We start from the raw sequence: 22,765 nt of genomic DNA on the forward strand, positions 1-22,765 counted from the left end.
GTCGCTGCTTAAGTGGCTAATTAAGAAATAACACAAGTTGAGATATGAGGTGCATAGAAGAAATTCGTGTCTGTATCGTTGTCCAGCGGTGGTGTAGCGGTATAGCACACGGCACGGAATGGTTTTTCTGTGCATCTATATTTCAGTTTGTATTTTCGATTTACAATTTAAAAATTCTATCCGCTTTCTGTTGCGCCATTTATCCGTTTTCCGTTGTACGCTTTCAAGTCAAGGTGTTATGAAGTGGGAGTAGGAATAACCGTTATGACAGTTCATAAATCTTTGCTCTATGGTCTAAGCCATTGATTAAGCTATTTAAGAAACTGTTTAAGCTGCAACGCTTTTGTTAAAACAAGACTTTAATGATGAATGTTTTGACACCCAGAAAGGCATAGACTAGAAAGAGCTAAATTAGTAATTAAATGAAGACGATGTGACAGAATCATAATTGTGATAATTTTCTACTCAGAAAACCACTCTGCTATAATTTTTACCGTGTAATTTGTAACATAAAATTGTCATGAAATCGTTTTGTGAGAGATGAGTGTCTTCGGGGATTTTCAGCGTGTGTGGGTGCAACGTTTTCCAGAGAGTGCTTTGCCAGCCGCTTGGGAGGAAGATGTCAGGGCCAATTTGGCTAAACACAAACAGAAAGTTGCGATTCTTAGAGAGGAGTTAGAGAAGGAGGAATTCTATGTGGAGTACCTGGAGACTTTGTTGTCTGATGTGGAGAAGCATAAAGCCACCTCTCAGGGGAGCAGAGGGGCGCCGCCCCTGGGGGCTGACGTGAGCGAACCTGATGATAACGCGACTGATAGCAAACAGGTAACCCTATATGCTAATCATTGTTGAGTAACTAATACATTAGATGATCATGTAAAGATAAAAGGCGTCTGTGCAGGCCTGTTAGTGGCAGCCAAAGAGCCTTTGTAGTCGCCTGTGCTTTTACAACAACACACCTATTTATCCTTATCTTAGATTATTGTGTCATATCAATTCCATAGCAAGGATAGGTTATATTGCATCAAAATTGTGTCTGCAGTTATTGTAATTGTTATTGCTTCACTTATTTGAGTTACATTATAGATACCATAATAATGAGTTTCTTTTTTAATATTCAAACACATTAATTATTTTTTTGATTTGGATGTTCCTATAAATTTGGTGGAGAAAAATCAAAGCTAAATATAATACAATTTGTTTAAAATCATGCTTGATGATGCTACAATTTTGTTAAATTAAGGATACCTCATGTCCACAATAGGAAATGCTAATCAGTTTCTTTCATCATAATAGTTTCCTGTGATTGCACATGGAACCATAACAATTGTTCATAAAATCCATATTCATTCAATTCTGCTGCCTCTGCTTACTGTTAATAGATAAATATTGATCTTTAACAATTCATTGATTCATGAAGCATGCAATAACAGTTATCTCAGTTACTTCACACTTGGACTATTAAGTAGGTTTACTTGGCACCTCTGTTAAGGCTATCTACTGTTTTGTTTCTGGAATGTTTATAAATATATTTGATGTGAAATCTTGTCTCATCATCATCCCAGCCTATGAATGTCCCACTACTGGGCACAGGCCTCCTCTCAGAATGAGAGGGCTTGGGCCATTGTCTACTTGCTCTTCTTTTTATTTATTTGGAGATAAATTTTTAATGGTTTATGTTGACCAATGGTGGGTGTTCTATGGCTGATATGATGATGACGATGATGATGATGATGATGAGAATGATGTTTGATGCTTAATGATGTTACATAATGAGCCAGTTTTTAATAAAATTTGTTTGGTTTTAATATCGGAATGTGGTCAGGTTTAAACCTGATATGTGTAATTTTACTTGAAATTGTATTATTATTATTAATAGTAACTGGGTATCAAGTTAACAGAGTACAGTTCAAACAGTATCTTATGATCTTTAATATAATTCAGATTAATTTTATAATGTTGACATTAAGTGATCTAAGACAATAACTATAAACTACATTCTTATTTAGAATTATTTCATAAAGCTATCCTGCAAAGTTTATTTCTGGAAAAAATTGTGTTATAAAAATAACATTTAAACTAATGTCACAGTAATATAAAATGTTAAATTATTACATCAATCTCTACACATTATTACACACTTAGATTTACAATTGGGCAATTCCATTATTGCAGGTGCAACATTTTGACTATGACCACATATCACTAGGCTCGATGCTCATAATTAGTAGCAGTTTTTTCCTGCTTTGTAGCGAAAACTAATATCAACATTTCCCGGCATCTCCTAAAACGATCGGAAAAATCTATTAATGGTTGTTCATGTCTGTTCAGTTGATGTATTTTGCAAAGAAGAAAAGTAGCTTAAAATAATATTTGGCCTAAGATTTTAGCATTTGTCCCTCGAGTCATCATTGACCTAAAAAGTATGAATTATGCTTAATAGTTTTAATTTAAATGAATGGTAGTCAACAACAAAGTCAACTATAATTCTTGATATCATTGAAGTAGGGATATTATTTTCGACAGTCACTGAAAAATTCGTTTTGAAGTATAAAACCCTATACAAGAAGTGGCTGTTAACTCTTACTAGACAGGAATAAACATTTTTCAATAAAGCATGCTCGACATGGGTGAGTGGGCTTTTACCCTCTTAATTTGCATGAACATTGTATACAGTGTAGATACATTGAATAAACTTCTATAAATACTTTCTGACTCAAACCATACTTGAATAAATATTGTGATGAGGGTTAACTTGTTTAAATAATAGCACAATTAACAAAGCATGTTATCATTTTTAATTAGTTTAATGGCCCCTAATGGATGACCCACCTAAATTGTGCGTGTATCTGAAATTTTGCCAACCCATTACATCAATGGTATTAACTACCCACTCAATTTTATTAAGTGATTAACTTACCAGTTATCTAGTTATGGAAATTATGGTTACATCACAGGCTCAAGGTAAATGTACGAAAAGCATTTACCTCTTTCTGTCCCTTGTAAATACTTAGTAATTTTGCCATAGTAGAATTTTTGTTATGCATAATAATGTAAGCCAACTGTTGAATCAAAATAATAAAAATGTTATAAGAAGGACTATGAGAGTGTTATAAAAATGGAATTATACTAAATTAAACTCTGGAAATTTATTTATAGTCATGAATATGTGCAAAGCAGCAATTACTCATTCTTCAAAAATACTTTCTTGCTGAATATGAATAGCCATTCAGCAATTAAATTCCTTTACCTACCTACATACCTGTTTATGTACTATGGCTTCTCTAAAGTAGCTAGATATGAGCTTGACAGAAAATAAGTTGTCTAATATTTCATGGTATTTAATTTTATTTTAAGTACCAAATTTTTAACATTTTAATGGACATCTCGCATTTATGGTCAATGACATGTGCTCCGTAATTGTCATGTATATCGGAATAAAGTACCTTTAAATAGTTTATAATATGGCTCAAATTGTAATATACATGATGTGGATGTACTTTCTAAATAAATAAATAAAAAAATGGTATCTAGTCTAATTTAGGTAATGAAAGATGTAGGGTTCAAAATTATCAGTATCAAATAAATTGTACAGTCAATTGCAGCAAAACATAATCCTCCTTTTATGTCTGTGTCTGTTCTAAGAAAGACTTGTGTTTGTAAGTTTAAGAAATATTTATGTTTTTGTTTTGTTTAGGTTCCCAACACTGACTCCTTGTCAAAGAAGAGTGTAGCTAGTGTAACAAGTAGCAAGAGTGATGACTCATCCCCTGAGGGTGGGGATTGTGAAGAAGTGCAGCTGAGAAGTAAGCCGAGCAAGCCAGTGCTTGCAGAGAGGAGCTCTGTTAACCAGTGTATCAATGAGCTCTCTTCTAATTTAGTAGCTGAGGCAGCTAGGAGAAGATGCAACAGCGAAGTAGTGCAGCGAACTGAAAATATTCAGGATACTAATGGTATGTTATTAACCCTTTATTATTATACCTTAACTGAGGGCTGCCACATGGTGCCCCTGTTTTATAATGCTCAATTTGGAGGCGGAGTTATTGGCACATTTGAATAAACAAACTGAGCATTTTAGTCAAGAGTTGTGGGAGTAATAGCCACTTGTTGTTGCTACTGCACGTTGGCCTAATCTACAGGCACTTGAAGCTACCGACACCGGTCACTAGATTCTGCCTATCGATCTGATAACTCTAAATAAATCAAGTAATCATTCTCCTCTTTTTCCTTTTTGTAGTAGCAGTAGAACAAACCAGTCCAACTCAAGCTAAAAACCGTCCAGCGTCACAAACGGGTGATTTTGTAACTGTCATCGAAGTCAATGGTCTCAAGGCAGCTGAAAATGCGTCCAAGAAAGTGCAAGAATCATCACCATCTTCAGACGGCAGTCCCGTCGATCCCACTGCTGCTGCCAAGAAAAAGGTCCCACCAAAGTAAGATGCAAGGATTCTGTATTTGTCAGAAATTAATAATATCCATTGTAGGTTATTTAGAAATGATGGTATTAATTTCAGGGAATAAGCGCGTCATGCGGTTCATCACTCAAATAGCTATTTACGCTGAATTTGTTTAACGAATAGCTATGATTCAGCTTGTTAGTGGTTGTAAGGTGTAGTTTAACGTGTTTTGTTTTGTAAACAGACCCCCACCGAAAATGTTTAGTAAGCGCGGCGCTTCGCTGCCGGAATCGGGAGTGCCCGAAGACAGTCCGCCTTCCTCGTTGGGGCGGAGACTCCGCGGCGCGGAGTCACGCGAGTCCATTGGCAGCAGAGCATCCACGCCGTCGATTAGCGAAAGGGTAGGTTGGAAAAGGCGCTGTATTGAGATAATGCACATTTTAGGAGATGTAGGGAAATATTGATACAAGCTTCTAATCAAGAATCTGCAACAGCTTGCTAAAAAATAAGCTCCACCTGGTGCATAGATATAAATTCGAGTTTTGTTCTTAATGTTTTACACACCTAAGCGTCTGATTATTTGTTAAATATAGTTTCAACTACCTAAAATAATAAAATTTTAATGTTGTTATAATAGTGGCGAGATTAATTCAACCTTTTTATGATTTTTCTCTTGATTATATATCATATCAAAATATATCTTGAATTGTTGATTTCAATTGATTAAAATATTTGATTTTGAAAGTTGGATCCAATCTTTGATATTGTATTGCGCAGTTTAGCATGACGTCAACAGTTAACTATATTTAACCGCATCCTGTGATGTCAAAGACTTCCAAATATGGTCAGCTTAGTAATTAGATATTTACGCAGTGAACAACTATTCTATAGGCACGCACCACTACGAAAAAACAAACCTCAGATCGCATGTTTATCGCATTTTAAATACCTACACTTTACCGCCGTAGATGTGTAATTCATTATTTTCTCACAGGTAAAAAGCTACGAATCTATAAACTCTTTATCATCGGAGCGCAAGCGTTCAGGCGGCGCGGCGACTCCACTCTCTATTGACGAAGAAGTGACATCGACGACGCCGGACGCGCCTGAAGCCCCCGAGGCCCCCGAGGCCGACAAGTCAGCGCCGGCCTCCCTCGAGAGCATCCCCGCCGGCGCGGCAGAGGACGAGCCTTACTACGACCAAGTACCCGTCGATATCAATGACGGGGAATACGTTTATATACAGGCTGGTATGTATTGTTTAAAATATCAATACTGTTTCTGTGCTTTCTGTATTGAGTGGGCGTTATATTGTATTTCGATCCAATTTATGAAATGAAAAAAAGTGTAAACAAAAACGCCATTTTTCCGACCACTGACATCCAATGATGTGAAATGAAAACCTAGAACCTATTGCAAAATAATTAATCTGTTTAGTGAATCGATTAATTTATTAATTGAATAGATCAAAGTATTTTTGTCTATTTTACTATTTACAATACTTGATTTCATTCCAAAGACTGTTTATTCAATTATAAAAGCAGTAACTATTTTTATTTTATTTTAAAGGAAAGTAAATAAAAATCGCTTATTCATCCACGCATTAATCGATTTTTAAAATGTCAAATTATACACCATCTCTACGCTACTACAGATTATACACATGTTTGAATCAAGAAATAACGTCAGATTTTAGGTGATCTGAATCACTTGATTTTATCTTGCCCACTTTATGACCGTGTTACTTTGTACAATAGTATTATATCACAAAGTATTCCATTACCAACATCCGTTCTCTGCCTTCTTTCATCAAATTATCCATGTATCTATTCCTCCATTGCGACCTTTATTCTTTCTAATGATATTAAAATATAATTATGCCACCTCCTTCCCTATCCAAATTCAAAATTCCGTAATATTTTTTATTAAATTCCGCTTCGTTTCCTCACTTTGTAATTGGCACAATCGTCTGTTCTAACCGAACTTGTATATTGCCATTAAAAAAAAAAAACGTCAGATTTTGTCGAAGATTTTTCAAATTAAAAATGAATATTTAAGTCAAGTGAATTTTGTTGAAAAAAGTGATTAGATATCTAGTTAAAAGACACGAATCCTACTAATATTATAAATGTGAAAGTTTGTGAGTGAGTGAGTATGTGAGTGAGTGAGTGAGTGAGTGAGTATGTTTGTTACTTTTTCACGCTGAAACGGCTGGACGGATTTGGATGAAATTTGGCGAAAAGTTAGTTTATAACCTGGATTAAAACATAGGATACTTTTTATCCCGGTATTCTCACGGGATAGGGATAAAATCTCGAAATAACAACCTCTGGGCTTAGAGTCATGAAATTTGATATGTAGGTAGTTGGACGTTTGGAATAACAGATAGGTGACTTTTTGACCCGATATTCCCACGGAATACCTAGGGATAAAATCTTGAAATAACAACCGCAGGGCTTAGAGCCATGAAATTTAGTATGTAGGTAGCTGGACCTCTGGAATAACACAAAGGCTACTTTTTATCCCGATATTCCCCCGGGATAGGGATTTAATCTTGAAATAATAACCGCTGGGCTTAAAGTCATGAAATTTAGTATGTAGGCAACTGGACGTCTGGAATAACACGTAAGGGACTTTTTGACTCGATATTCCCACGGGATACCCAGGGATAAAATCTCGAAATAACAACCACTGGGTTTAGAGCCATGAATTTTGGTATGTAGGTAGCTGGACCTCTGGAATAACACATAGGCTATTTTTTACCTCGATACTCCCACGGGATAGGGATAAAATCTTGAAATAATAACCACTGGGCTTAGAGTCATGAAATTTAGTATGTAGGTAGCTAGACGTCTGGAATAACACATAAGCGACTTTTTGACCCGATATTACCACGGGATACCTAGGAATAAAATGTCGAAATAACAACCGCTAGGCTTAGAGGCATGAAATTTGGATGTAGGTAGCCGTATGTCTGGAATAACACATAAGTACGCTACTTTTTGTCCCGATATTCCCACGGTATAGTTTTGTAACTAAGGGACCACATACATCCCTGTATTATTATTATTATTATTTCGTATATTTTTTTAATTTTAATTGTATAAAATACAATACAATAACTCTTTATTGCACACCAATACAGTAAACAGTACAGAAAACACAAGTATATACATAGAGATTTTCTAAGGTAAGCAATAGGCGGCCTTAGCGCTTCAGAGCGATCTCTTCCAGGCAACCTTTACAATGGACAGAAATAAGGAATACATTTTAGCTGGTGGTGCAATTTACAGTAGATTAGAGTTGTATCAAGAATACATAAAACTAACACATACAATACACATACACAACAAATCTAAACAGATAAATATATAAATATATGTAGATAGATACCATAACAACACATAAATAAGCTAACTATAACATTCATACGCAAGATGACAGGTAGTGCTCAGGTATACTGTAGTTTTTAAGTATTTTATTTGTAATTATTTTATTTTGAAAAAATGACTTTCTGCCAAGTTTCTTGCGGCGCAATCTTCTTGGCAATGATGGTCTTTCCGAAAGCGCTGGTAGTATAAAAAATGACGTGTAAAAGTGCCCATTGCGGCCTATTTACTGAGTAAATGATTTGAATTTGAATTTTGCATTTGAATTTGGATAGGGAAAAATTTTGAAACTTCAGCACTGGGTTTAGAGTCTTGAATTTTGTACAGTTATTCACAACACAACCTCAATACCAAGACCACGATATAAATATTGGAAATTTCCAGGGGAATTTTGTAAAATCCCGAAAATTTCAATTGCAGCTACCACACCGAATAGTTTACGCGTGCGAAGCCGCGGGTAAAAGCTAGTTATAAATAAATGTGTGTATTGATTCGATCCACCTAACCTCCTTACGACCAAAAATTGCTAAAAGTGGCTCCGAAGCGGTAAAGTTTCGTGTGCTCGTCCTACCCCATTTTGGGAATAAAGGCGTGATGTTTGTGTGTGTTGATTCGATCCAGTGAGTGTTTATACAAGAATTTTGATGAAATCGGTTTGTTTACACTTTTAATAAATTGGATTGGCATAACGTATAGAGAATACATTGAGCTATTATAAAAATCATTCACGTCTATTTTATTTTAACACTTTCATAATCATCATATCAGCCATAGGACATCCACTGTTGGACATACATAGGCCTCCACCAGCACTTTAACACTGTGCTACTATCAAATGTTTTCCAAGTACTTAAACCATTACTTATTAAGTACTAGTGTTTACCCGCGGCTTCGCACACGAAAATCATTAGATCCAGCAGCTGATTTGAAATTTAGGGATTTTCTGTAATTCCCGTGGGAATTCCCGAAAATTAAATCGTGGTTTTCATTGATGTTACATAAAAAAAAAACAATCCTGTCAAATTTCATGACTCTAAGCCCAGCGGTTGTTGTTTTGAGATTTTGTCCCTATCCCATGGGAATATCGGAATAAAAAGTAGCCTATGTTTTATTCCAGATATCCAGCTATCTACATACCAAATTTCATCGAAATCCGTCCAGCCGTTTCAGCGTGAAGGAGTAACAAACATACTCACTCACTCACTCACACAAACTTTCGCATTTATAATATTACTAGCGTTTACCCGCGGCTTCGCACCCGTAAATCATTACAGCAGTTGAATTGAAATTCCGGGATTTTATTAAATTCTTGTGGGAGTTCCCTAAAATTACATCGTGGTTTTCATTGACGTTAAATTAAAACACCCATGCCAAATTTCATGACTCTAAGCCCAGCGGTTATTATTTTATCCCTATCCCGTGGGAACATCAGGATAGAAAGTAGCCTATGTGTTATTCCATTCCAGACGTCCAGCTACCTACATACCAAATTTAATGACTAAGCCCAGCGGTTGTTATTTAGAGATTTTATCCCTATCCCGTGGGAATATCGGGATAAAAAGTATCCTATGGTTTAATACCGATGTCCAGCTATCTACATATCAAATTTCATTAGTCTAAACCCAGCGGTTATTAGTTCGAAATTTTATCGCTATCCCGTGGGAAGATCGGGATAAATAGTAGCTTATGTGTATTCCACACGTTCAGCTACCTACATACCAAATTTCATGACTCTAAGCCCAGCGGTTGTTATTTAGAGATTTTATCCCTATCACTCACTCACTCACAAACTTTCACATTTATAATATTAGTAGGATAATATTTAGTAAGATATTTAGTATGAATAAGGGGCGAGCTTATACGTAAAATAAATATTTTCCAGTTAACCTTCGATAGTATAGATCTGTCTGAAGTACCTGTTTATCAGTAAAACCTATTCGCGGCCGGTGTTTAGAATGGTCCTGTTGCATTGGCCGGTTTTTACTTTTTCACCCAATTTCGGAAAAGCCAAAAGGTAGCAGGACTGCTCACTTTTGGTTGTTTTAATTTTGGCAGAGTATGTGTGTGACGTGTGTATGTTTGTATTTACGTATGTTCCAGCTAGACTACTCTGTCTGATTTCGATGAATCAGGTGTGAATTGATTTGTTGTAAAGGTTCAACGGTTCGAGTGGTGACACGGCTAAATTATATTCCTTGGCATATCATGAAACGCCGCCATATCGGTTCTGGCACTTCGCCGGTTGCTGCCGAGGCACGCTCTCTTCGCCCGCTCGGCTCGTGCTTTGTGGTCACAATTTCATACTAACCAACTCCTCGCTTCACTCGTCGTACCTAAATTTTTCTTTTTTTCGGCATATCACGATGTGTCCGGTATAAAGCTAGGAATATCGACGAATGCGTTGCTCTAATCGATCTGCCGTATTGTTTCTCAGGCACATCGTGATATGACTGGCCAACTTTTAGGCATATCATGAAATGGCGCCATTTCATCATATGCCTAGGAATTTCGTGATCTGGCGGATTTTACGATCGGCCACCAACGGAGCCATGAAATTTGGTATGCAGGTAGCTGGACCTCTGAAATAACACATAGGATACTTTTTATCCCGATATTCCCACGGGATAGAGATAAAATCTCGAAATAATAACCGCTGGGCTTAGTCATGAAATTTGGTATGTAGGTAACTGGACATCTGGAATAACACTTAAGTGACTTTTTGACCCGATATTCCCACGGGATAACTAGGGATAAAATCTCGAAATAACAACCACTGGGCTTAGAGCCATGAAATTTGGTATGTAGGTAGCTGGACCTCTGGAATAACACATAGGCTACTTTTTATTCCGATATTCCCACGGGATAGGGATAAAATCTCGAAATAACAATCGCTGGGCTTAGAGCCATGAAATTTGGTATGTAGGTAGCTGGACCTCTGGAATAACACATAGGTTACTATTTATTCCGATATTCCCACGGGATAGGGATAAAATCTCGAAATAATAACCGCTGGGCTTAGAGTCATGAAATTTGGTATGTAGGTAACTGGACATCTGGAATAACACTTAAGTGACTTTTTATTCCGATATTCCCACGGGATAGGGATAAAATCTCGAAATAACAACCGCTGGGCTTAGAGGCATGAAATTTGGTATGTAGGTAGCCGGACGTCTGGAATAACACATAGGTACGCTACTTTTTATGCCGATATTTCTACGGGATAGTTTTGTAACTAAGGGACCCCATACATCCGTGTATTATTGTTATTATTATTTTGTATTTTTTTCTTTAATTGTATACTTACTGTAGTTTTAAGTATTTTATTTGTACTTATTTTATTTTGAAAAAATGACTTTCTGCCAAGCTTCTTGCGGCGCATTCTTCTTGGCAATGACGGTCTTTCCGAAAGTGCTGGTATTTAAAAAAATTACGTGTATAAGTGCCCATTGCGGCCTACTTACTGAATAAATGATATGAATTTGAATTTGGATAGGGAAAATTTTTGAAATTTTAGCACTGCGTTTAGAGTCTTGAATTTTGTATAGTTATTCACAACACAACCTCAATGAAGACCACGATATAAATTTTGGAAATTTCCAGAGGAATTTAGTAAAATCCCGAAAATTTCAATTGCAACTACCAGACCGAATAGTTTACGCGTGCGAAGCCGCGGGTAAAAGCTAGTAAGCCATAAATATTTGTAATCAGGTGGCACAGGGTCGAGCGCGGACGACGCGTCGAGCGGCGCGAGCACGCTGGCCCTGGCGGCGCCCGCGCAGCCCGCCGCCACCGCGCCGCGCGCGCCCGACTCGCCGCCGCTCGCCGCCGCGCCCAATTACGTCAACATACATTATTTCATACAGTAAGCTGGAGCTTTTCAGGACGCCCAACAAATAGATTTTTTGTTTGATTGTTTTTTTTTGTATGTACATTATGTCTGTTGATACCTTGGGTTTTTGTGAATCGCTAGAGTAATGGCAGAGATGGTCCTCTATAAATTTTATCAAAATATGTTCTGTACTTATTATAATTTAAGTTACATTTGATATCTGTAATGTTTTTGTGAAAATTGGGAATGTTTTATTTTGAAAATTATGATGTAGGTAAAACGATACGATCGTAATTATTTATATCAGCATCGGTACTAAGGCATTTGCCAAGCTGAAAACCTAGTTAGTTGGCCAGGCCAAGACTAAAATTGGGTATACAGCCAGTACACAATGAATGTTATAAAGTGCTTAAAAAAATTCCAGTGGTTGGTAATTTGTGGATATGTATAGTCAACCAATTTGATTCCTAGGCCAGTATAGAACCTTGCCATAGTAAATAATGTTGGTTTGTCTATAGCAATGCTTATTGGATGATGTAACATGTCACAATGCTGTGGTGGTCTAGGAATCAAATTGGTTGACTGAACAGTTGCTGAACTATAGTGTTTTGATACTTTTAGTGTATCAAAATTAACTATAGTACCTACTTAATTTATACACATGCAGACATGTGTCTGTGACTACCTATAGCAAAGTCAACGAACCACCACCACAGTAAATCATACATCAACAATAACCCTTTGAAAGATTCGACGTGTCTTGGTCCTAAGGCTAATCAAACAATAAATATAAAAAAAACTCTTATAATATTATCCTAGTATTAGATACTAGACTTAAACAATAGATTGAGATTCCTCATCTAGGGAATAACAAACAATCACACACAAACGACTGGATGTCGAGACCAATAAAGGCATTTATGATACGATTTGCAGTTTAACTAAGCCACCTTTGCGGGCTAGGTCGATCAGCCCATCAAACAGTGATGTTTACAACAGTTTTTTATTCTTACGTTTGGACAAGAATATGAAACAAAGAAGAAAACCTTTTTTCAGTTATTTAGCCTTCTTAAGGCCACGTCGAATCAAAACCCGTCACCCAAGTGCTATTTTTTACATGGGGCGACATTGCTCTTTATGCAAATGCACGTAAGTCACTATCACGTTGTGTACATTGAGTGATAAATTTGGAAGATTAGTGATGCCTGCTTCAAAACTTAACAGTTTCAATCATATGCATGTTCAACAGCTCACTAAAATTACTGAAATAACTGGTTTGGAGTTCGCCCGAATTCAAACCCTAAACATTATCGTTGTTTTATGCAAGAATCCTTGTTGATAGATTAAGACAAAGTTTCGATTTTACTGTTCACAAAATCGACCAGTGTCATTTTACATTCATTCATTCAATATCCCAAAATATTGTAACACAGGCAAGCAGGCGAAGGCGTAGAGCCAAATGAAGCCAATCCAGAGCTAGCTGACTCGAGTGACACGCCTCTGTTCCTGAGGACTATTTCATCCGATACAGAGGCTAGTGCCACACCGCCTGCCTTGAGGAAACTACAGCATCAGGTTAGTGTATGGAACAAAATGAGGGTTTGACCATCATGGATCGAAAATAGAGTGACTACTTACTGCTTTACGGAAACCTGTGCACTAATAGGTAGTTAAAAGCGGAACAAGCCTCGGTGAAACTGAGCCATATTTTGCAGTTACAAATTATTTTTATATATTCGTTGTGACATCTAAAATCGTTGAAACATTTGCATTTATGTATATGACGTTAGTTTAAAAATATTGTTTAAAAAAACAAATGCGAAATGCTATGACAATGGCTCTAACGTGGTTATTATCAGCATATGTGTGTATTTTGTTTTTGGTAATTAATTAAGCGTCATATGTTACTTAGTAGCGACATCTACCAAAGGTGCCTAAATTCCCTTAGATTAAAGTTCTATGGCCGTATTGTCAAACGACCGAGCGCTGGCGATCGCATTCACTATCTCTTTCTGCCGCCATTCTACGTGTGACAGAAAGAAGTGTTGAAAGCGATTGTTTCCGAGTGCGTTAGACAATAAGGGTTCTGGTTTGAAAGTTTACATACATTACATTTGTTCCTACAAAGTCTCTTATCATAGATACAAAACGATTTGTTTCAATGGTAAACAAACTATAACTGACCATTTTGTAAACCGCATTATAATCATATTGCTGGTGTTAGCGACTGTACTTATACGACTTAACTAAAGGAATCATATTACGAATTAAAATGATACACTTTTTATTTACCCACAGTCACTTTATGTGAAACAAGATGTTTAAGTTATAAGTTACTCTGATACAAGTTTTCATAACACTAAAATGTGCTCTTATCTAAAACACCTAAGATAAGAATAAGTACTTGTACACTTTTATGCCTTTGCTACTGTTCGTTAACTTAGTTTAATGAGAGCGTAAATGTACTTAACTTAGTTCAGAATTTTATTATAGATTTTAATATTATTGTCCTCTGTGTTATCACTAGTTACCTGACCATAGTTAGCATTACTAGAACTATGTAATTTACTTCGTTTTAATGTTAACTTAAATATGTCGATAGTTTTGCGAGTAGCGCAAGTTTTGGTGCCGGTTATCAAATGATACTGGCAGTACAGCACTTTGCAGTAATCATTTTCACACATAGTGTAATAGCACGTACCTTCGACACACTGTGAATCAATGTTAAGAATTGCTATCAATCTATTTGCGAGGGCTGTTGCGTAGTGCTTCATCATAAAATGTACATAATCCCTTAAAAGAACTTTAATTTCTAAGAGAACTTGAGACGTTTTTAATTCTTGGCTTTCTGTATAAGTTAGATCTGAAACAAAAGAGAAATAAGTTAGATGTTTTACTTGGTAGTATTCAATTATTTTAGTAGTTCAACTTCAAATCGTCGGTTTAAGTACAAATTATATTTAGGTAGGTATTTTATACAAATACCATTTAAATATTTCCCAAAAACAGTGATGATAATATTTTACTCAGAGCGTTTGGTGATACATCAACATCACCCATTCAATTTCAGCCAAGAGCTACAAAAAGCTGTGTTAGTTATCTTACTAAACTTTATTAATCAAGTTTCATGTTGTGATGATGTTATTGCGGTTTAATTGTAAGCATAATTTTTCGATTTGTATTCAATTACCTTATTCTGAGGGCTTGACTTGTCGATTTTGGCTGCTAGAGGGATGGATGCCTCATTTTTTTCCGTGACGGTGGACGACATTACTGCTTCTAGCTCCAATGGATGCTCTACCGGACTGGTCGCGATTTGTGTGGTTGTTGTCGCAGCGGATGTCGCCTCGGGAGCACTGGTTGACGCAACAGTTACAGATACTTTATCCTGAATGGACGGTGTAGGCGCAACTTCGGATGGTTTCGGTTCAAGAGGCTCCTCAGGTTTCAAACCAATGTTGTACTCTCGACATCGTCCGTTTACATCCGTGTCGTAAATGTTACAAGTGGTATTTTTACAAGCGTTCTTGTCACATTTCATTGTTGTACAAGTGTGATCGTTGCACCATATCGTCATATTATGTTTCGCTATTTCAATGTTGTCGTAGGGGCCGTAAGTCGAGGAGCTGACGAGTTCGTCCGGCGTTGGCGGGGCCTCGATTGACGCCGAACCCCACCATGAGAAGGGATACGTGATCCACCCCCAAATTGTTGAACCAATCCCGCGCCCCTGTGTTAGCTCGTCTGCAAGCGATGATGTTAGTCATGAGTCATGATTACCCTTACATTACATGATTCTTAAGTTTGCCACTAAAACCTCAAAAACAAAGGCAATTAAGTAATTTAAATTTGATTACATGTTAAAATAAGATACTCACTTGTTGTAGGTTTACAAACAGATCCTTCTATGAAACACAGAATTAAAAACGGGATAAAACATTTAAATACGAACATGGCGACAGATGAGTAGTGAGACCTGCTGAGCGATAGTAAATGTTTGAATAGACCTGGCCCTCCTTTATAGGCGCTGTGCTTGGTATGTTGCCCGTATCTCTGCCGAGATAAGGCTTTGTCGGGAATGTTTACTTAATGAGGAACAAACGACCTCTCCAACAATCCTTTTCATTTGAAGGCATTAACTTTTTAAATTAATAGCGTTGAAATAATTTTGTGATTTATTTATTTCATTAATACTTTCCAAATGTTTCCATTCCATGAATTAATTCATTCAGCAATAAATAATTTATTCATCGTAAAATTTTCCGTACACAATTGGAGGTGGCCTCCTCCTATTCTCCTGCCTCGTTTCCTTAATTCTTATTAAACTCAAGTATGAGGTATTAATTTTTACACAGTCCGTATTATCATATAATGGAAACACCATGTAAGTAGTGCACAAAAAACACGATTCTTTTATGTTTGGACAAGACACGAACTGACAAATTTGCTCCTGCTTATTACAGTTTGTAAAAACTTTTGAAGAATGCTGTGATTTAGATGTTCCGTAAATTTTTCGTGTCACTTTTCCTATGTCTTCATTAAGTTCATTTACTTGTTTAAACTGTTTACTTGTTACACGTATCTTAGGCCTATAGGGGATTATGCGTGCAGCGGGTATTGTCAATTTCGTTACATTACCTGACGGCTCAAAATCAATTATTTGCGTTTCAGGTAATAACGTGACCCATGGGCTCAAATATGCCTCTTCTTTATTCTTTTTCTCTGAGTTCTGTGCCGATAAAAAATAAAATAAACTAATTAGTTAAATTCCAGCAACTGCTCGCTGCTGTGTCTTGCTCGCTAATCCTGCCGTGAAGCAGCAGTGCCTGCACTGTTGTGTTTCGACGTGGAGAGTAAGACAGCCGGTGAAATTACTGGCACTTGAGGTATCCCATCTTAGGCCTCTAGGTTGGCAACGCATCTGCAATACCCCTGGTGTTGCAGATGTTTATGGGCGGTGGTGATCTGATCTCTTACCATCAGGAGACCCACTTGCTCGTTTTCCATACAGTCGAATAAAAAAAACTGTCCATAACCTCACCTAAACATAACTTACTTGAGTAAAAGTTATTGATTTGAAAAATATTGCAATTATTAAGTACAACTGAACCCTTTTCGAAATCAAGGCAGGTTGCATTGCGGCGACTGTGTACATAACCAAGTTGACTTGTTATCAGAGCTTTTGTTGTAGGCATTAAGGATTTATAAACACATAACAATTTTTCTTCGTCAATTTATTGTGAAAACAAAGATAAGGCTTATTACACAATTTTTACGTTTTTAATGTTTGGGCAATGACCTGAAGCGGTCAGGTCTTTTGACGAACACTTTGTTTTAAAGAAGTTTTTCTTGGACGCCACAAAGCTAACACACTTACCGCTAATACATAAGGTTACCTTACCGAAAAGTTTTCCTAGTAACTTGTCCTGCAAGATATCTACTATTTCTAGAGCCACGTTTGATGGCAAATCCAATATAGCTTCCATAGACGCGACACTATCTGTAAAGTAAAAATAATATTCAGTAATAGAAGTCGTTAGTAATTTGATAATTAAATGAAAGTATTATGTTCTACTAGCTGTTGTCCGCGACTCAGTCTGTAGAATTCGTTTACCGCTATCTAGCGGGAATTATGCAATTTTCCGGGATAAAAACTATCCTATATCCTTCCCCGGGACTCAAACTATCTGTATACCGAATTTCATCTACATCCGTTCAGGGGCTTAGACGCGAATAGGTAATGAATAAACAGACTTAAAAATTTTCGCATTTCTAATATTAGTGGGATTCGTTCTTTAACCTGTCTTACTAGAATATTATCAGTATACTAACCAGTACTATTCGATCCAGTGCAATGCCCTTTGTTGTTTAATCTATCGCTTGGTGCACAAATTCTATGCACACAATTCTTGTCAGCACATTTCATTGAATGGCATATACTTTCAGAACAGAAAGTTAAAACTCCTCGAATGTATTTTCCCATGAAAGACATGAACACCGGTGCTACCGTCCCGACATCGTCCCAATCGACATCTCCAAATATAGCCTGTTCCAGAGCCTTAGTTCTATTGTGTCGTATTGACTCCGTACTGAAGTTCAACTTTGTTTTCTTGTTTTCTGTGTCTAGTATTAAAGTTGTTATATTGTTATGCGTATAAGTACCGGATAAATTCTTCAAATTACTTGGCCAATATAGTAATTCAGTGTCTTCTAACTGGTTCTTGTCTGTTTTTTTCATGGAGTTATTTTCGTTTGCGTTGTTATTTCTTTTAAATTTAGTTCTTACCTCTGGTTTCTTAGTTAAATTAGTTGAATCATTCTGACTCGATACGTCACGTTTTTTTCGCAGCAAAGGCGTTTCGGTGGTTACATTAGATTGCATCGCTACTCTAATATAGTCAGTTTCAATGCTGTTTTCATTTCTATGTATATCTTCTGTTATATTATCATTGTTCTTTATATCAACCGTTACATAAATGCTGCCACCAGTTTTAGTATTGTTAACAGATGTTAACTCTGCTGTCTGATTCATGCTTATGTTACTATATCCATGTTCATCATTTTCTGTGTGGTTCAAAGTTTTATTCGGTTCATTATATTGAAATGTATCATCGATTTTTTGGTGATCACTTGTGTTATAATTTTCTTCTAAACTAGGTTGTGCAGTATTTTGTTGTTCAAGTTTTATGTTGTGGAATGTTATAAGCTTTTTTCGATGTCTTTTACCGTTACTGTTGCTTTTGGACTTTTTCTTCCTATGAATAGTTATTTTATGTATGGGGGCAGAATTTTCATTCGGTTTTTTCAAACCTAACATTTCTAAAGGAATCGGAAAGTTAAAATATGGAAATGGAAAATTTATGTTAGATTCCCGAGAAATACTTCCATGTTCAACTATTTTATCGTTACTTGTATTTTTAAACATTTCTCCTAAGCTATCTTGAAATTTTGGAAATTGTACGTCAACCTTTATTCTTATGTTTAGGGTGTTGTCATTCAAGCCTCTCAATGAGTTATCGTTGTTGTTCGGCTTGAACATCGGCGATGAAACGAACTTGTCGTAATCAGAATGCTTCCTTTGCATTGGTTCCAGAGGCATTAAACACTGTTTGCAGCCACATTCACAGGGGAATGTATCTGTTTCACAATAACATGATGATTTTATAGAGTCGTGAAACACTGACGGTACAGCAGGCGGTAACTGTAACATGTTTTCCTCAGATATCATTTTATCGAAAGAGGATTTTTTTATCGATTTCTCCTTCGGTTTTGACCTAACGGGTTCAAAGTTATTCAAAAATCTTGATTTCATCACATTTATTGGTATTAGGAAATCTAAGGGAGTCTTGAACTCGGGTTGAGGATATTGCACTGGTCCTGGATTGTAATAATTGATGTTATCAGGATAAAAGTCGTCATGTTTATTCGTCTGAGTAGATTTGCTCTTTGAATATCTGTCATGTTGCAACAGTGGAACCTTATTTTTAGGTTTGGACTTTTCTAAATAGGTTCTCCTTTGTTTGTGAGCCTTGTCTAAGTAATGCTGGTACTCTGACAACAAATCGTCAATGTTTTCATCACTTTCACTATCGTCATTGTTAATAAGTGCATCAACTGGAGAATTCTGGAATATGAATGAGAGAGATTTGAATTGAAACCTATGTATCTACTTGTAAAGCTTTGTGAATGGCACTTGTTTTAAAAATAACAAAGTTCCTCAAATTTATTTCCAGTATGATTATGATTGACTCACCATGGTATTTTCAAAATCCTTGATTATGTCCGCAATGTCACTGTAGATAATTGTTTCATATAAAGGTGTGTATTCTATTCGGTTTAACTCGGAAGAACCTGTGTAAAACGTTGACATTTTATAAGATTCATCTGTGATTATGATTATCATAATGGTTGCTTATAAAATATATAATTTTCACACTTACTCTCTGAATCGTAGCACAAAATCGCATTTATGAAGCAAAAACCGAACCATATCAAAAACTGCGCCATGCTTCCAAGCAATCGACTTGCAAAGACATGGAATGCTGCCCTGGCTATAGCGTTTGATTGCCATGTTTACACTTTTTATGGTGTTTTGTTGGCCCAAACAAAGCGCAGCAGCAGCTATTGTTTGACGTTATGAAGCTGGTTGCGTAACATAAGTGACTAAGAACTAAGTTTAAAATGTGTATGGTTTATTTACTTTAGGAATCAAACAACAGCAGTAATGCCGAGGCAGAGCGGCTCACCATGCATCGGTGCATCGTCACAAGTATCATCGAGAGCGAAACCGTTTACGTAGAATGTCTCTACGTGATGGAAAAGGTAAGACGCGAGATAATTTGATTTAGAAATTCTATAGTCTGAAAAGCAAAACACTAAAAAACTAATTTTCATTACTGGACATTCTATCCTTGATTTGTCATTGATTTTTTTTACATGAAAGAATGCGTAACAAGTGTGTAACATTTGTTGCATGTGGAGTAAAACTAAACAAAATCTTCAATTACTATTTTGAAATTTTCATCCTCGAGTTAATTGCTATTCTACAAAAAAAAAAACATCTATTGTATAAAAATATTTTCAGTACATGAATGCGATAAAGGCGACGCTGTCGACGTCCCAACCAGTCATAACGGAGGAAGAATTCAATACGATATTCTATAAAATATCAGAACTCCACGAGTTGCATAAGAATTTCCTCGAGGGACTTAAGGCAGCTGTCGCTAGTTGGGAAGAGCCTCTCTCCGTTGGAAGCCACTTTAAAAAAATGGTAAAAATACCTTCGATCATTTAAAAATAGTGACGATTGCTTGTTGTTGGTTAAATCTTGACAGTATCGTTATGTGATGCAGGCTGAAAACATAAACGTGTACGGAGCGTTCCTGCACAACTACGGACGCGCGACGGACGCGGTGCGGCGCCGCTGCGGCAGCTCGCCGCGTTTCGCCGACCTCACGCGGCAGATCGCGTGCCGCGGACAGCCCGTGTCCCTGGACGACCTGCTGCACAAACCCGTCGCCCGAGTACAGAAGAATGCGCTCGTCTTGCACGTCAGTACACTTATAAATGTTTACCTTGTACAGTCATCTGCATTAGTATCGGCCACAGCGGAGCGTGCATCAATATCTGACACGTCCTACCGGCCCTAGAAATGAAGTCGTATCCGATTATTATGCACGCTTTGTTGTGTCAGATTTTGGTGCTGGTAGTGACTGTACACTCAGCTGCTCACTCACGCGGCGGATCACGTGCCGTGGCAAGCTCCAAACCTTCGGTTCGCCAAGTGCAGAAAGATATGCTCAACTTATGCACGGTTCTGTTGCAGGATCTCATAAAATACACCCCCGCAAGCCACCCCGACCACGCAATGTTGACCGACGCGCTGAATATGACGCAACACTTCCTCGACGAATTTAATATCATACAAACAAAATCTATGTTCCCTGTAAGTGAAACTAATTTATGAACAAATTAATGCATAATAACTTAATTTCATTTTTGAAGTATTATAATGGTTTTGTATTTTTACAGAACGCTGATCGTGCCCAAAGAAGACTCGTCAAAAACTCGTTTATTGTAGAGCTCTCTGACGGCCATAGAAAACTTAGACATCTATTTTTATTCAATGACGTTATTGCTTGTGCCAAATACAAGGTAAGTACTCGTACTTATACGAATTAATCTGCTTCTAAGAAATTTAGTTGCATCTGGAGCGCAAGTTAATTGTTTTGTTTTCTATATAGGCTTCAGGACGCGACAAGTTCACGTTCGAGCTGAAATGGTTCATACAGCTGCCGGATATAGTGGTGGTGGACGAGGAGGCGGGCGCGGCGGAGGCCCGCGAGACCTCGCCGGCGAACATCGTGGCGCTTAAGTCGCAGGCCTCCACCGTGCGCGACCAGATCCTGGCCGAGGAACGCGCCGCGCAAGACGACAAGGTACGGGATATGGCTCATGACAAAATGGCACAAGTACTTACTTAGGGCCGACACATACACTCGGAATTCCGTTTCGAAATTTCGATTCGAAATTCCGATTCGGGATTCCGTAAATACATCACACACATACGTTTATTTCAATTCTGAAAGCACAGGAAGCGGAGGAGGAAGGAGTTCGAACGGAAAACTACTGTTTGTATGTGGTAGGTCAATGGAAAATACAAACTGAAATATAGATGCACAGAAAAAACAGAAAAATAAGACCATCACTGGGAATCGAACCCAGGTCCTCGGTAATCCGTACCGCGTGCTATACCGCTACACCACTGATGGTCAACGGTACCGACACGAATTTCCCTATGCACCTCATATCTCAGCTTGTGTTTCTTACTTAGTCGCTTAAGCAGCGACGCTAGCGACATCTATGCCGTAAGCCCTCAAACTTTTTCGGCATTCCTTTGGAACTAACCGCTCACCCGGACAAGAGATATCGTTTCTAAGCAATCAAATTATGATTGGTTTTTTGGAATCTTTTGTATTTTTATTTCAATTCCAAATTTTTACTTTTACGGTCATCCCGTAAAACCGAAATTGAAAATACAAACTGAAATATAGATGCACAGAAAAAAAAAAATAAGACCATCACTGGGAATCGAACCCAGGTCCGATACCGGACCACCAGTGGTGTAGCGGTATAGCACGCGGTACGGATTACCGAGGACCTGGGTTCGATTCCCAGTGATGGTCTTATTTTTCTGTTTTTCTGTGCATCTATATTTCAGTTTGTATTTTCAATTTCGGTTTTACGGGATGACCGTAAAAGTAAAAATTTGGAATTGAAATAAAAAATACAAAAAGATTCCAAAAAACCAATCGTAGGTCAATGGATTTGTATGGATTTACTGCGTTCGAAATCCCAAAATGGAATTTCGAATCCAAATTCCGAAACGGAAAACCGAGTGTATGTGGCGGCCCTTATGCATCAGGTTAATCTGTAGCCGAGATATATGACTTTTTAATATTTAAACCAGTGGCGTACCTAGGTAACAGGACCTCCACAGAGTAACGCTTGAATCACGGTAACGTATCTACTCGCATAATATTCGCAAGTCATAATGTAATGTTTGTCCGAATTTTTGTTAGTCATTTTTTTCCCGCTGAAACCGTATTTTTTTCTGAAAATTTTAAATGATCATCCTATACAAAACTGTA

General features: G+C 37.3%; 3 protein-coding genes across 5 annotated transcripts in view; 1 reads left to right on the plus strand and 2 right to left on the minus strand.

Moving 5' to 3' along the window:
- The first annotated feature begins 382 nt into the window (after nt 1–382).
- The window catches only part of RhoGAP1A (Rho GTPase activating protein at 1A), a 36,794-nt gene continuing 14,411 nt past the window's right edge, over nt 383–22,765 (plus strand). Inside the window, exons 1-13 of one of the 3 annotated variants that reach the window (XM_074100640.1) lie at nt 383–825; nt 3,698–3,953; nt 4,238–4,433; nt 4,642–4,798; nt 5,392–5,647; nt 11,495–11,648; nt 13,049–13,190; nt 19,821–19,937; nt 20,200–20,385; nt 20,468–20,665; nt 20,941–21,060; nt 21,147–21,269; nt 21,359–21,553. In XM_074100640.1, the coding sequence (XP_073956741.1) occupies nt 541–825; nt 3,698–3,953; nt 4,238–4,433; nt 4,642–4,798; nt 5,392–5,647; nt 11,495–11,648; nt 13,049–13,190; nt 19,821–19,937; nt 20,200–20,385; nt 20,468–20,665; nt 20,941–21,060; nt 21,147–21,269; nt 21,359–21,553 (2,385 nt within the window). In that variant the 5' untranslated portion in view covers nt 383–540. The remainder of the gene's footprint in view (nt 826–3,697; nt 3,954–4,237; nt 4,434–4,641; nt 4,799–5,391; nt 5,648–11,494; nt 11,649–13,048; nt 13,191–19,820; nt 19,938–20,199; nt 20,386–20,467; nt 20,666–20,940; nt 21,061–21,146; nt 21,270–21,358; nt 21,554–22,765) is intronic. The other 2 variants (XM_074100643.1, XM_074100642.1) reach the window with 2 other exon arrangements.
- On the minus strand, nt 13,928–15,606 carry LOC141437346 (uncharacterized). Its single transcript, XM_074100645.1, has 3 exons — nt 15,494–15,606; nt 14,806–15,359; nt 13,928–14,478 (listed from the first exon to the last, which is right to left on the minus strand). Exons 1-3 carry the CDS (start codon nt 15,567–15,569, stop codon nt 14,473–14,475), a joined length of 636 nt encoding a protein of 211 aa, XP_073956746.1. The 5' UTR covers nt 15,570–15,606; the 3' UTR covers nt 13,928–14,472.
- LOC141437345 (uncharacterized) lies at nt 16,833–19,671 on the minus strand. Its single transcript, XM_074100644.1, has 4 exons — nt 19,556–19,671; nt 19,369–19,466; nt 17,448–19,239; nt 16,833–17,115 (listed from the first exon to the last, which is right to left on the minus strand). The coding sequence occupies exons 1-4, from the start codon at nt 19,620–19,622 to the stop codon at nt 16,877–16,879; spliced, it is 2,196 nt and encodes a 731-aa protein (XP_073956745.1). The 5' UTR covers nt 19,623–19,671; the 3' UTR covers nt 16,833–16,876.

Source organism: Choristoneura fumiferana, chromosome 17 (assembly GCF_025370935.1).
Source record: "Choristoneura fumiferana chromosome 17, NRCan_CFum_1, whole genome shotgun sequence".
Classification (NCBI taxonomy): domain Eukaryota; kingdom Metazoa; phylum Arthropoda; class Insecta; order Lepidoptera; family Tortricidae; genus Choristoneura; species Choristoneura fumiferana.